The sequence below is a fragment of the Electrophorus electricus genome, chromosome 6 (assembly GCF_013358815.1).
Source record: "Electrophorus electricus isolate fEleEle1 chromosome 6, fEleEle1.pri, whole genome shotgun sequence".
NCBI classification, from domain to species: Eukaryota; Metazoa; Chordata; class Actinopteri; order Gymnotiformes; family Gymnotidae; genus Electrophorus; species Electrophorus electricus.
This window is the reverse complement of record NC_049540.1, coordinates 20034113-20049533: the sequence shown is the minus strand read 5'-3', so window position 1 is coordinate 20049533 and position 15421 is coordinate 20034113. Positions and strand designations below refer to the sequence as shown.

The 15421-nt window shown below is 47.2% G+C and overlaps 1 protein-coding gene across 3 annotated transcripts in view; it reads left to right on the top strand.

Moving 5' to 3' along the window:
- The window catches only part of si:ch211-12m10.1 (teneurin-2), a 69297-nt gene that overhangs the window by 24130 nt on the left and 29746 nt on the right, over nt 1-15421 (top strand). For all 3 annotated transcript variants that reach the window (XM_035527055.1, XM_027000091.2, XM_035527054.1), the window contains one exon: nt 6011-6249. In XM_035527055.1, the coding sequence (XP_035382948.1) occupies nt 6011-6249 (239 nt within the window). The remainder of the gene's footprint in view (nt 1-6010; nt 6250-15421) is intronic.

The following is a 15421-nucleotide window of genomic DNA, read 5'->3' as shown; positions in this document are numbered from 1 at the left end:
CCCAAGTTTTTATCCTTAGGGTTTTTATTTTAAATGTTTGTTTGTTTTCCATCGTAGCCAATTCCCACCCATCAGGTAATTCCCTTCCACACGGCAGCTGCCAACCAGGGAGGGTGAGGACTGTTACGTGCTTCCTCTGAGGCAAATTCAGCCAAACACCGCGTCTGTTGAGCTGTGGTTCATGCAACATCAGGGCAGCATAACGATCTCGGAGGAGAGCACTATCCATACCCTTCTGATACATGAGCTCACAGAGGCCCGTGACTGGCTATATGTTGCTATAATGAACAGGGGAAGGAGAGTATGCTAGAGTTTTGCTTGAGTTCTGTTTCCAAGGTAACAACTGCCATGTGATTTTGTTTGGCATCTCTGCCATTGTTTGTCATGTGAATTCCCAACCCTTAACTCACTTTATTTACTTGTGTTTTGTTTCCCCACATTTACCTGTGTGTGTATGCCTCTTATTCCTTTGTGCTGATGATCAGTTCTTTGTTTTGGTAAAAGTTTATTATGTGAATTTTCTCAATGTACATTGTAATCTCATTGAGCTCACTTGTGTTGGAGTTCTCCTGTTTTAGTTTCTTGCTCTCAGTTTGTTGTTGCTTTTGTTATTTCTTTTAATAAATTTGGCTTGCACTTGCATCCTGTCTTGCGCCTTCAACTTGTGACAGACAAAATTGACCTAAATAAGGACACAGCGAGTTGAGTTGGTCTGGATATTAGAGGAGGCTTCTGCTTGATTTGGTATGCCCACCAACATGGAAGAGGAACACCTAAGCAAATGTCAGCACATCATTTTGTGGACAGCTTGGATCTGTTCCGGCAAGTTTGCCTGTATTTAGATTTGGCTCTTGTCAAGCTACATAGGATGAGCCAGATCCTTATTATTACTTCCTTCGTTCCCTGACGAGGAGGGTCCACATTGCTGCTCTCCTGTGCCTGACTAAAGTCCTGTTGCTCATACCTGTTCAATGGCGTATCTAAAGAGCTTCTCAATGCTGCCCACTGTGCCCCAGTGGCCACACCCCTGCAATGCATCAGTAGCCTACCATCATACCATTTGGCCTGCCCTTCCAGAGAGGGTCCTTCTGGCCTGCCCTGAGCCAGAGCTGAGCCAGAACTTGTAGGCATTCCATTCTACTGTGGCTATTTCCCCAGCCTGCTGCCCATTGTCCCAGCACCACTAAAGCTGGAGAGGGTGGACAGTGAAGCTATGAAAGGAAATCCCACTACGCACAACTAAAAGCATCAATGATGCAAGAGAAGACAAAAGGGAAAGCCCATGCCAGAGCCAGGGCCACGGTCTCCTCCAGAGTCTGAACCACAGTCTGCTCCAGAACCAACATTGTCCTATCCAGACCCAACTCAGGGTTGACCCCTTCTCTATACAGGGATCTGTTGAGATCATTACTGTTCTGTCAGTAGATTCCAGTGAAGGTCTCTCTGCATCCTGCTCCCATGAAAGTGCAGATTATTCTGAAAACTGAACCTCCAGACCCACCAGTCACCTCATTCCCTGCACAGTCATCTACCTGCTCTGCTCTCTGATCTGCTGTTCCTCCTGCTACCCCATTCTCTGTCAGCCTAGTCTTTCACTTTGGTCCTCAGTCCCTGGTCTGTCCCCCAGTTCCCTGCCCAACCGTTCATCTAGTTCCCTGCCTAGCCAGCTGTCCAGTTCGATGTATTACTGCCTTTTGTCCTGTCTAGTACTCTCCTTCCCCTGTCTACCTCATCCTGTCTCTGGCCAAGTTTTTGTCCCTGTCACCATGTAGGATCCTGTGGCTGTTACTCTGATCCTCCCTGTCCATTTGTTAGCCTCTGCATTTTTTCCAGTACCTGTGTGTGTCTCGGTTCCTGTCCCCGTTACCATCACTGTAACTGTTCCCATGTCCAGGTTCATTAGTCCCTTGTTCAGTCTCCTTTTGTCCCATTTTATGCTGTTTCCCTGTCCAGTTCCCCACTTCTTCTGTCTTTCAGTCTCCTATGTTCTTTAATGCCCCAGGTCCATATCCATCCCCTACTCTGGTCCCAGACCCTCAGGCCCATCACCACCTCATTCAGCTCCTGTCTCTGCTTCCATCACTGGTCCTGTGTCTATCCAGGTTCCTGTCCTGGCCCTGCTCCTACCGCATGACACCTACCTCTGGTCCATTGTCTCTTCCTGCCTTAGCACCAAAAAGAGGGTGTTTCTGTCATGGTTTCCTGCTCCTTGTACTTCTGTGAGTTCTGGTTCCAAGGCACCAACTACCATGTGGTTTTGTTTTGGTTGTCAACTTTATCATCTCTGTGTTGTTTAAATCCAATTTACTTGTGTGTGGGTGTGTGTGGGTGTACACTTCTTGTCTCATGTCTTCATTGTTGGTTCTTTGTTTTGTTGAAGAATTGGCATGTGAGTTTCCTCAGCATATGCTATATTGCGTTGATCTCATTTGTGTTAGGCTTCTCCAGTTTTAGTTTATTTTCTCTTCCAGTTGTTCTCGGTTTGTGTTTGCTGTTTTGTTTAATAAACTCATCTTACACTTGCGTCCTGCAAACACTCACAGTAGCTGGCTGTCACTGACCAGCTCACGTATCCATAAGTTGGAAATATCTTTCTTCTTCTAAAATGAAAATTATTTTTACATTCCCCATGGCCCACTTAATTACAGAGAGCTTGATTACACCTGTATTAGATGGGACATATGCAGCATGGCTTTTTGTTGTTTGTGGGGGAGGGGGGGTTGTTTTTGGTTTTTTAAAACTCCTTCCTGGCAGTAAAAAAGGAGGCAGAAGTAGGTCGGTGTTAAGTGCTAAACTTTTTTAACTGCCATCCCATACAAGACTAGTAAGCTCTTACAGCTGTTTATGTTTGTGTTTGTGTTTGTGGGTGTTATCTGTTAAATCTCTTGTTTACTTGTTAATTGCTTTGGCCCCTTCTCTGTTTCCCATGGGAAGAGAGGCAAGGTGTTTACTGTGACAGCGAAACTTTTCGCAGCTTTTCCTTTGCCGTTAGTTGTCATGTTTTGCTCTGTTTGTGCTGCTTCGTGAGGGCGGCGGCTTGGTGTGATGTCTCGGTGGGGCACAGGCCTCCTCTGATTGGCACACAGTGGTTTGGTCGCTATCGCGAGTGTGAGTGGGAAAAAAATAACAAATAGTTGCTTTTAAAAACAAGTAGAAAGTTCAAATAAGCCAGTGGGTGGGGGGCAGAGTGGGAGAGCGATCGGAAAATAATGTTGGCATGGATGAGCAGAGCTTGTTAAGGAACCAGCGAAAGGGAACTACTACATTTCCCACAGTTCAGAACAAGGCCACGCACATTTTGTCTTAATGAGTTTCACTTTTATTTGCCTGGGCTTATAAATTGTCCTCATCTCTTATGATTTAACATCAGTTCCTATTTCCAGACACGTTTGAATGTTACATGCAACTGTGTATTCACACGAGCCCGTGAGCCCCAAAGTCAACAGAGTGCCGATGAATAAATTATGATTGGCTAATCAATTAATTTACCTCCTACTTGCCATGTTGCAATTAGTGGCTGTCTAATGCTGAAGGATTACATTGCCTGAAGGGTGATGGCTATGGCCTTAGTCTTGCCTGTCACTATCCGTGTGGTCATTAATCTGTGTGTGAGTGTGTGCTTTCGTGCTTTCGTGCATGCATGCATGCGCATCTGTGTCTTAAGTGCCTGTGTGTATAAGAGAAAGAGAGGGAGTGTGTGTAAAACAGTGAATGAGTGAGTAAAGGAGTGAGAACGTGAGAGAGTCCTGGGCCTGAGCACTGCTCTTTTGAGCTGGGGTTAACAGCATCAGGTCAGCATGTGAATCTGTCTCTGCTGTAGCACCTTTATTGGTCCCTTAGTCCTCCCTGGCACCTCATCTGTCTCCTTCCATCCATCTCTCTCACTCAAACGTCCCTCCAGTTCTGTCCTTCTATGGCACTGCCGCACGATTTTAGCTCGCAGCCCAAGCTTGGTCAGGCTCTCTCCTGCGATTGGCCCCGGTGCCTCTCATGCAGTGGCTGTTGGAACAGACAAGCAAAGTGCAGCCTCATCTGCCTTTGGGCTCTCTCTGCTCCATACACAGACATCCCTCACTCGTTCTCATTTCGCATGTTTTCATGACACCTGCGTTCATTTGGTTTATGTGTTTGGTTTGTAGATTTTTATAGAGTTTATCTGAAGTAGGTGCAAGATCTATACAAGCAAGTAAGCAAATAAAATCAATCCATATTCTTCAACAAATTTGCACTGTACAAGAACCCCTTTGGAATTCCGGGCTAAATCCTGGGTAAAGTGTTTAAAGGGCACATGTTTACTTGTTTGTTTCATCTTTAGCTCTTTTAAATGATTGCTTAGTGAGCCTTTATGTTTATCAAGATCCTCACGAGAACTTCAGAGTGCATATCATAACCAAACTGCCTGAAATCAACATGCTTGAGGGAGGGGAAGATCCTTCACAGAAAGACGTAAATATTACCTAATGATAGTGTAGGACGGGGAGGTTTAGTGAAGTGTTCAAATAATCAGTAAACCCAGAACAGCCTTCAATGCCTTCAAATCATTCCAGAGTATAAGAAGGGCATAAGACGGCATATAGACGCTGACAGCAGTGAGATGAGTCATCATGAACAGAACACTTTCCCTTTTTTTCCCTTTTGAGCCAATTTTCAATTTACTTACAAATGTCACATCTGTGAAATTACACACATACACACACACACACAGATACACACACAGTGAGAGGATGGTCCAGGGAATGGAAAGGTTTTCTCTCTGTCCACTTGAGTGCCCTCATCCACTCCACCTCAGACATACTCAGCTCAGACACATAATGATCTCTACTCCTTCCCCCTAGCACTCTCTCTCCCTCTCCTCTTTTCCTCTTTCTCTCTCTCACTCAAAGCTCTCTCTCCCTCTCCTTTCTTTCCCCTCTCTGTCTCTCTCTCTCTCTCTCTCTCTCTCTCTCTCTATCTATCTCTATCGTTGTGGGGATGCCGGCTTGTGTTTTTCAGTATTCGCTCACTTTAATCCCATGGGGAGCCGCAACCACAAAGACACACTAACACACCCCACAAAAATGTGGACCTGGGATTCCGGACCAGCATTAGAAACGTGGAGTGGGTTCAGGCGCACTCCCCGTTTTAGAGCCGGAGTAAGCTGAGCAGGGAGTGGCTGCGGGTTTAAGCGCTGGACATGGGGACAGGCGATGGAGGAGCAGGTGATGGAGATGGAGAGCCAGCGGAAGAGCAACAGTTGGAGGTGCGGGGAAGGGCCCCAAACAGGTCCGTCGGAACCAGTCCAGAGGCTGGCCTGACCCGGGAGCAGCATTGGAGCCAGGCCGATCGCTCATCAAAGCTGGCCGCTTCACCATCCGCCGGCCTCACGCACAAGCAACAGCTCGCCATGGCAACCCAGCCTGGCGACCTAGCCAGCACATGTGTGCCATTAGGGTGCAAAGGTTTCGCGAGGTCCAGGCTGGCCACTGTCCAGACCATGTAACACTGCTAAGCCTGGTCCAACACACACTCCCAGTGTGAAAGAAAAGCAAGCAGTGAATCGGAACTGTGCACCGGGTGTACAGGTTCTGCCACTAAACTCTTGACACCCTGTGTTCTGGGAGGGCCAAGTGCTTTTTATAGTGCTTAGAAGAGAAGCTTTAGTTGTTGAGCAGCGCACTAAGGATAGGGCTGAAGTTTGTGTTTTCACAATGACACAAGTGCTGGAAATGGGAATGGGGCTATTTAGATAATAGTTGGTTTACTGTTCACTTAAGCCCTGAGGATGCAATTTACTCCCCTAAATAGGCCATTTAACGAATCCATTTAATGCGTAGTTTCCCAGTAGAACAATGCAAGTGTGGCTCCACTGCCACCCCAGCCTGCTAACAGTCATTAGAGCGTAATAGCAGTGCGCGGCCGGTCCAGAGTCTCAGCCCGAGGGCGTTATCCAAGCGTATGCCTTGCATCCCCCCTCTTTCCTCCAGCGCCTTGGGCCAACGCCATGCCACCTCTCCCCCCTTTCTCTCCGCAGGCACTTCCTGTTCAAGACGCCTTCGGGGACCACACCCCTCTTCAGCAGCTCCTCCCCCGGCTACCCGCTGGCCGGCGGCTCTGTGTACTCGCCCCCGCCGCGTCTCCTGCCGCGCAACACCTTCTCACGCAGCTCCTTCAAGCTGAAGAAGCCCTCCAAGTACTGCAGCTGGAAGTGCGCTGCCCTGGTGGCCATCGGCGCTGCCGTGCTGCTGGCCGTGCTGCTCTCCTACTTCATAGGTAAGCGTCTGCTGCCGGGCCTGCTCCCCCACCCCCCACCCCCCGCCTGCAGCCCTCCTCACCTCCTCTGTGCCAGCTAATGATTATTTAAAAGTGTGCGGAGAGGATTTTTAGAAACCTGTACCAGCAGGATTTTTAGAGTTTATAAACCTATATTTTTTAGATTGTTAGGGTTGATGATGTTTTAATGAGGCTGCACTTCCAAGGGGCACGAGCCCTTCAGAGTGTGTGGCATGGCTTTCAGCTTCCTATTCTAGAATAAGACATGGAACTCTCAGTGTGGGTCCACCAGCCTGTCCGCCTCCCCCAGTGCCTGCTGATGTGCTCCCCCAGCGCTGGGGTGCAGCATCTTGTTTTCGAGCAGCACAGGCATTGTGTTACATGCCAGCATGCGAATGCCACTTCAGTCATTAGACTGGCACAGGAAGACATTAGCGCAGGCTCTTAGGAAACACCTGTGCTCACAAAGCTGTTCTTCCGTTCTGGCTGTTTGGATGTGTTTTCTCGCCTGATGTGGAGTGCTAACTGTGCTGCTGCAATGTTAAAGAGGTATTTTATTTTGAGAGAAGCCGAAGAACTTGGAGCAGTTGCCGGGCTCCGATGTGGTGACCTAGAGCCAAACGAGGTCCAGAATGAAATGGGACTCCTGCTACCGCCACAGTTTCAATTAGTTCTCTTTTATGCACATGGGCACACTTATATATATATATATATATATAGATCTCAGAGCATGTAGCATTGTGTGCACTTGCTGGATCAGAATGAAAGAATTTCAGCTGCTCATATTTGTTATGATTAGCTGAAGCCATTTAGGTCTTTTTAATGTGCACTATACACTCAACGCCCATGTTATTAGAAACACCTGTCTTGTAACTACACCCACCGGTGCCTTTATGAGCTAGACTTATCTTATAGGTGCTTTTTATAGTTACAGTTCCACAGAAGCCCATCTGTTGCTGTGCACAGTTTGCTAGCCCCCTCCCCCCTTTGCACATTACCAGTCAGCTCCGACCAAACCTGAAAGATGGTGGTGAGGGCCTCCATCACACTCCCTGAATATTATTCGAGTGCCACTCGGTTGTCAGTGAGCATGATGGTGCCACGGTACACATGTCTGTGTCACCGCTGGGTTGAGGTATCATTCAGCAGTCTGACAACAGCACCCCTCTTGTCAGGAAGATGGCTAGGACATGTTGCACAAAGCAAAAGCCTTTTATACTTTGAAGGTGGTTTTAGTAAATAAGCAGTTCTGAAAATGGGCAGGGAATGTGTACTGACAACTGACAGTCTGGAGATATATATATATATATATATATATATATATATATATATATATATATATATATATATATATATATATATATATATATAGATATAGATATAGATATATATATATATAGATATATATATATATATATATATATAGAGTCCAGTTCCATATTTATAGGGCAGTGTTAGTGGTTAGTTAATCTGGCCTTCAAAAACACTTGCTCACTACACTGCCATTTCCTACGGAGGACAAGGGGCACCGTAGGGTCTTTGACCCAGCGCTGCATTCTTGGGCACTATACTATCATGATAAAGCTGGGTTACAATGACCCAATTTCTGACCAGATATCGTTCAGTCAGTCGTATGGGTAGAGACTGACCCATGATGATATAAGGGTATAGGGGGATAATAGACTGTACATGCCAATAGCTGGGCTACTGTTTGTAATGCACGTGTGAGTTAGGTGGGGTCAGACAGATGCCCGTTGAGTATAGGTCTCATTAAGTGTTTATTTTGCATAAGTTATTTGTCACCGATGCAGACATTAGTGGTGCAAGGTACAGGAGGGAAGATTGCGATTTTGCACATGTAGCTGGATAAGCGTGGTCAGTGGCTGCCTTCCAACAGTGAAAGCTACGTTAAACGTCACTGAGCTCCTTGAGTCTCTGCCAACTGGACGGAGGTTTTGATGTTGCATTTCACTTCCCTGCACCTTGGGACCTGCTATGAATGCACATGTGACAAATAAACTGATTTACAGTTTCATTTCAAAACCAACATTCTCCAAGTTCTGGTTGTGTGGCCGTCACCTTTATCATCTACCTGTTATAGATGCTGCCAGCTTGTCTCATATAATTGTATTTATAGCCGTGTTTGAAAAGGGCGCGTCCCGTTTTCGTCATGCTGTTTAAACGCACTTGGCATACACGCTAGCTTATTTTGTGTGCTTACAGCACTGTGGCATTTTGTGTGTGTGCACGTGTGTACGCACGCATGTATGCTGTGCGCTGGTGCGGTGGTGTGTGAAGCGCAGTGTGAACTCCTGCACTACCTGTGGGTGTGTGTAGGGAGCGTGAGACTCCAAGGGAGAAACCCACAGCTCAGTGAGCCCACTCCTCTGTGCCTGAGGCAACACGTTGCACCCCAGATTCGCAAGCCTACCTCTCTCCCTCACTCTTTCTTTCTCTCTCTCTTCCCTCTCACAGTCTTTTCTTCCTTCCTTTCTTTCACTCTCCTACTCAACCTGCCTGTCTTCTCCTTTCTCTGTCTCTGCGTTGTCTCAGTCCTCTTGGCCCTTCTCTCCAACCTGCCTCCAAGAGTGCAATGCCTTTATCCAAAGTCAATGCACAGTTCAACGGAAGCAGGCTCTATTTTCCCACATATTAAAAAGAATGCTGGGAAAAGAAGAATGCAGGTCAAGTGTGTTTTTCATATTTCTTATTACCAGACCTGTCCATATTCGGTTGTGCCCTGTCTGACCTTACACGCTCATGTTGTACCTGTTATCAGCAAAAGGTTACTGTGGTAAAACCACCGGCCTCAAGCCAAGAAGCACTTTTTTAACAGCCAAAAGAACATCCAGGCACTTCGTCGACAGTCTCCTCCGCATATATATTTCATCCTGGACAGTGGCTGCAGAGAACATTTTTTTGTCATTTCGCTGGCATTTCTGAAGCCAGACCTTGACGACGGCATCTTCGTGTCGCGGGTTGCTAGGAGATGGGATGCTGCGGTTGTAGTGCGGGAGACGAGGCAGGGCTGTGGCGGGTCCTGGCTGCAGGAAGGGCACTGCGGCTAATCTCAGGTTAATTGGCGAAGAAGGATGAAAGAGGAGAGATAAGCAAGTCAGTATTCGGGTGTTAAAGCACTCAGCCTCATGCTTGCTCCTCGTGGACACCCGTGCTTGCAGACCGACGCGTTTGGGCATGTACGGGCGCCGTTGGGCTGCGGGGTGGCAGAGGAACTCAGCCAGAGCAGGAGATCTGGGCCTGAGCAAAATCTGATTGATTGCAGCATTAAGAGATGCTGACAAGTGTAGGTTCTCAGACTGTAGGCTCACAAACTGAGGGGGAGTGAGAGAGAGAGAGAGACAGACAGAATTCTTCGATTTGCTATAAGTAAAGAATGATTTACATCAAGCTAAAGGCTGACAATATGGTGTGAGCACACAGGAAACAGCTGGCAAAAACACATGTAACATATGCGCACTTTCGCAAGCACTACAGACGTTTGTTGCCATGCTGGACTAAAACATGCACAAATCATAGCTCTAATTACCTTTTCTCCTTTTAGCAATATAGTTTTACACACTGGTAATACATGTGCATAAAGGAACAGATGCCCAATTTCTCTTTGCAAGTACCAAACTATCATATCAAATATCTCAGCTTTGTCTTTGAAGAAATCTTGATAAATGTGAAGGATTGTTTTTCATTTATCAGAATTATTTCTAGGGTACACGGTCTCGTGACAGTATTGATTGTATGGCAATATGAATCATATTGCAGGGTGAATATATCATGTCATCCCCTCCCTCGTGGTTACTCACTCACACCCACCATCTCTGCCTCATCACTCAGTTACACAGTGAGTCAGATGTCCATGAGAACGGCTACAGCAGGATGTCAGTGTGAGCAGGCCGCCAGAACACTGCAGCGCCATGTTACCTTTCACTGCACTTAGTCCATTTCAGTCTACACACACACATGCATATTTGTGCGTGTACACACATACACACACACACACACACACACACGCACACACTTTGTGTTCCACAACCTCCAACTGTAACACTTGCTGACCTCCATTTCAGGTCATATCTTCCTCAGCCATTCCCAGTGCCATCTAGGCTAACAGGCACTCTTTCTCTGTTACATACACAAACACACACAGACACACACTTTCTCTGTTATACACACACATACATACACATAGGCGTACACACTTACACATCAAGATGCTGGAGATTCTCTGCCTCTCCGAGATAAAACGCACGCCAGACAATCTCTAACCCACAGCCTGGCACTTCCTGCCTGCCTCACTACTGACACACTCCAGCCTTATTCGCCTCCAGCTCCAGATAAAAATGACACCACTCTTCACACACACACACACACACACACACACACACACGCACAACTTTTTTCCTCCTTTTTTCACCCTATGTTTGTTTGTTTTGTGTGTGTGTCTGTGTGTGTGTGAGAGCTGTATGTGTGGCTGGAGCTATAGGCAGATTGTGTGTGTGTGTGTGTGTGTGTGTGTGTGTGTGTGTGTGTGTGTGTGTGTGTGTGTGTGTGTGTGTGTGTGTGTGTGTGTGTGTGTGTGTGTGTGATATAAAGTGTGGGAGTTAGCTTAGTTGTGCCCTGCAGTACTGGGTAGTCACACCCGCCTGATCCAATGACTGCTGGACAAGAGGCCAATGGATAAGGATGAGAGAGCAAGGGGTGGGCGGGATTTATATTGATAAAAGCAAAAGTATGTGGACAACTGACCTTCACACCTATATGAGTTGTCTGACATCCCATTCCAAAACCATGAGTATTCATATTGATCTAGTACCCACGTTGTGGATATAACAGACTCCTTTCTTCTGGGAAGACTTTCCACAAGATTTTGGAGCGTGTTTGGGAATTTGTGCCTATTCAGTCAAAACCATTTGTGAGGTCTGGCATTGATGGTGGACGACAAAGCCACCAATTGACTAATTCAGTGGGGTTAAGGTCAACAGGGTCAAGTTCAGGTCTGGGTGGGCCCTTGGAGTTCCTCCACACCAAACTCACCAAACCATGTTTTAATGGACCTCACTTTGTGCGCAGGGTCACAGTCATATCGGAACAGGAAAAGGTCTTCCTCAAACTGTTGCCATAAAGCTGGAAGCACATAAAACTACTTTCTGTGCTGGAACATTAACATCACCCTTCACTGGAACTAAGGGCCCGAGCCAATATCCCTCTTCCACCAGACTTTACTGTTGGCACTATGCATTCTGGTAGGTGGTGTTCTCCTGGCATCCGCTACACCCAGATTCAGCCATCAGAATGCCAGATAGCCAAGCGTGATTCATCACTCCGGAGAGCACGTCTCCACTGCTCCAGAGTCCAGCACTGTAACGGCACTCTAGCAAACACTTGGCATTGTGAATAGTGAATCTGGGCTTGTGCGCAGCTGGTCAGCCCTGGAAGCCCGATTCAGGAAGCTTCTGACACCCCGTTCTTGTGCTGACATTGCTTGCTAGTGAGCGACGCAGCAGAGCACATGTGAGATTTAAGTGCTATGCACACTTGGCAGCTCTGCTCTGTGCGTTTACATGGTCTACCTTGTTGTATCTGGGCTGGTGTTGCTCTTTTGTGCTTTCCTTTCATAATAATTGCACTTAAAGTTGCCCAAGGCAGATGTAGCAAGGCAGAAATGTCACAAAAAACTCATGGCATCCTAAGAGCTCTTGAGTACATCCCATTCGATCGACAGTGGTGGTCTGTGGAGATTGCAGTGATGTGCTCGATTCTGCACATTTGTTAGAAAAAGATGTTGGAAATAGATGTGTTAAAACACCTGAACCTAGTAATTAGTAGGGGTGTCCACATACCTTTGGCAATACAGGAAAAAATCAAAGATCAAACCTACATTATCGGGACCTGCAAAATGGCTTCTCTGGATTTTTGGTTAACAGGGTCAGACTTGTGTGTGTGTGTGTGTGTGTGTGTGTGTGTGTGTGTGTGTGTGTGTGTGTGTGTGTGTGTACATCGAGACTATTTTCTGTCCTGGCTCCAAGATGGTGGAATGAACTCCCGCTTGCTGTCCTGACAGCAGAGTCCCTTGCAGTCTTCAAACGCAGACTGAAGACACATCTATTTGCAGAATATTTAAAGGACAACTGACCCTGCTCCCATATTGACTGACTAAATTAGTACTTATTGTAGGGTGTTGTTTATGTTGTTTAACAAACTCTAGCACTTATTGTTTATTGCACTTATCATTGTTTAAGATAGACCTTATGTGTTTTGCACTTCTAGGTATCAGCATTCATCCCTGTATTCTACAGTATTCTAGTTCATTGGTATGTTTAATTCTAACCTACTATACTGTACTTGGATATATTCTATGAGTAAATGACAAAGCACTTTTGTAAGTCGCTCTGGTAAGTCGCTCTGGATAAGATATATATGACACTGACAACTTGTAAAAACAAGTCTGTGTATGTGCATGCTAGAACTTTCCAAAACTCACATCCTAAAATCACTTAAACTTGTATGCCTGAAGCAACTTGTGCATGTTTCGTGTGTGTGTGTGCAGGGAGGACATGACACTGTTTGGATAGTCTGCTCAGGGCCTTCAGGTCAACAGCAGCAGGACAGCTGGAACAGCACACTCTTTAAAAGGGAGCGTGAGAGAGAGCGAGAGCAAAAGAGAACGACAGAGAGAGAGAGCACGAGAAAGAGCTGATGCAATCAGAGGGAGTGGGTCCTCGGGGGCCTGGCCCTGCCAGAGCTGTAGCCCCTGATTAGTATTCACTCCAGTGGAACCAGCCCAACCTGTGAACCTTGGAGTTAAGCACACATCAAAGGTGCACAGAAGATCAGCAGCACCTAAAACAAAACTTTCACCTTAAATCAGGGGATGAAAATTAGATTAGATGATTGTGTGTGCGTGCTTGTGTGTGTGTGTGTGTGTGTGTGTGTGTGTGTGTGTGTGTGTGTGTGTGTGTGTGTGCGAGAGAGAGAGAGAGAGAGAGAGAGAGAGAGAGAGTGCAACAAAGGATTAGCAAAGCTTAATATACTGATGTTTACCTCTTACCTGAATTTCTCATATGTTCCCTCACTCACACACACACACACACACACACACACAGGCATGCCTTCTCTCTAAGGGTCTATGTAGTTGGTGACACAGGAGGTGGTTGGTTAGGGGAATGATCACCAGTGTGAGAGGCTTCTGTAAGGTCAGCCAGATATTGCTGTGAAATGAAGCTGGGTTGCGTCAGGCTAGGTGAGGTATTGTAGAGGTGTGTGTGTGTGTGTGTGTGTGTGTGTGTGTGTGTGTGGTGTGTGTCTGTATGTCTGTGTGTTTTCCTCAGGGAAACACTCCATTGGCTGTTTTCCTTAGAACAGCACGTGGAGGTTGCACCCGTGCCTGAGGGAAACAAGGAGATAGTAAATAAATATGTCATGGCCACCATGGTATCTATATTGATATTGCTGCTTTTAATTGTTCCCATAGTCCCACTAGTTGGATTATTAGTATTATATCCATGATTGTCATCACCTTCATGTGTATTGTCATTACTATATCATACAGAGAGAGAGAGAGAGAGAGTGTGTGTGTGTGTGTGTGTGCGTGCACGTTTGCAGACCAAGGTTCCTGAGGAGCAGGGTTTCTTCCGTAGGCTTGCTCCGCCTCCTGGAACCAGCTGCCTGGTCTCTGTGTGTGCTCACTGGGCTCGGCTCCACTCCCTGGCCCCTGCATCCTCCGCCCTTTGTAGTTGCACTTCAAAGCAGTGTTAGCTTTAGCCGTTTGTGGCTGGCTGGCGCACGGCCTGCAGGGAATGGCCCCGCTCGTCCATAAGCCCCGTGCCCGGGCCAGTCCACACCGCAGAGATCCGCGTGAATAATTCAGTGGCCGGTGATTATCGATTGTTGTGCTGGCGGGTGCATGAGCCTTAAGGACTAGCTACAGAGTGGGGTGTGGAGTTGGGCTAAACACCGCCGCTAAGTGATGTAGGAACCAGATGGGATCCATGGCGTAGCCGAGTGTGTGTGTGTGTGTGTGTGTGTGTGTGTGTGTGTGTGTGTGAGCTTTTTTGTCTTGAAAGGAGAAGCAGGCACACATAACACACACACACGTACACACCAGCACTGTTTCTAGAGGGCTGCCCATTAATTGAGTCAGCAGTCCATGATGCCGGCTTAGTCACCCACCACCGCCACCCCTCTGTCTCTGCTGGCAGCTACAGAGCTTAGCCCCTACCCAGCTAATCCACCCCTACACCTCCCTCCCCTTACCTGCCCGCTGACCACGAGCCCAGCGGCTCCTCTGAGGAACCAGCCACGCAGCTCACAGCTGCTGCTCCTGGGCTGTGCATATAACGCAGCTCAAGGAAGGGATGCTGACCGCCTTGTATGGACAGCTGTGTTCATAGCGCACAGACGTCTGACGAGACTGATCTGAGAACAGCCCTCCTGCTCAGAGATGTTCCACAACAGCGAGCCTTTAGATTGACTTTTATTCCCCCACGTCTTCCACTTTTCGCGCTAGCAGTACGTGTTCCTCATCTGATGTACGGCTGACAACCGCTCCTTTGAAGCCTTCAGTAATTCCCCCTTCAAAATGCCAATTTCCATTTCACACCTCAAGTGGAATTATTGTGTGTTGTAAGCACTTTTCACACCCTTCGAATAGAAACAGATGCAGCGCGAAGTGTGAACGTTGTCATCTCGTAATCCAAATGGGTCGTAGAACACATGTTGAAGGGTGACGGCATTGGAGCCCCGCGCCCGCGCCCGCGCTCAACAGGCTGAGCAAGACGCACTGCAACCCTGTGTTCCATCAGAATGCTCCGTTTGCTGACGAGCTAAGTAAAAGTCTGTCCTTGCATGAAACAGGGTGGGATTCTCCTCTCATCGGCCTCAATCCATCTCTCCATCTCCCCGCCCCCCATCTCTGAAGAGAATATTCTACTTCTTGTTGAAGGAGTGAATTATACATAGAGATTACATAAAGTGTTCTGCACCATCTCATGAATTTCTCATCTAACACATTTCCTCTTAATAATTCATGCATATTGCCCAGGCTTAAAATGAGTTTGTCGAAGTTTTCCCCCAGATGTAATTAGCTGGGCTAAGTGCAATCAAGCGACTCTGAGTTGAACACCAGCACTACCTGGCTGCATGCCTCCAGTGGGGGGCC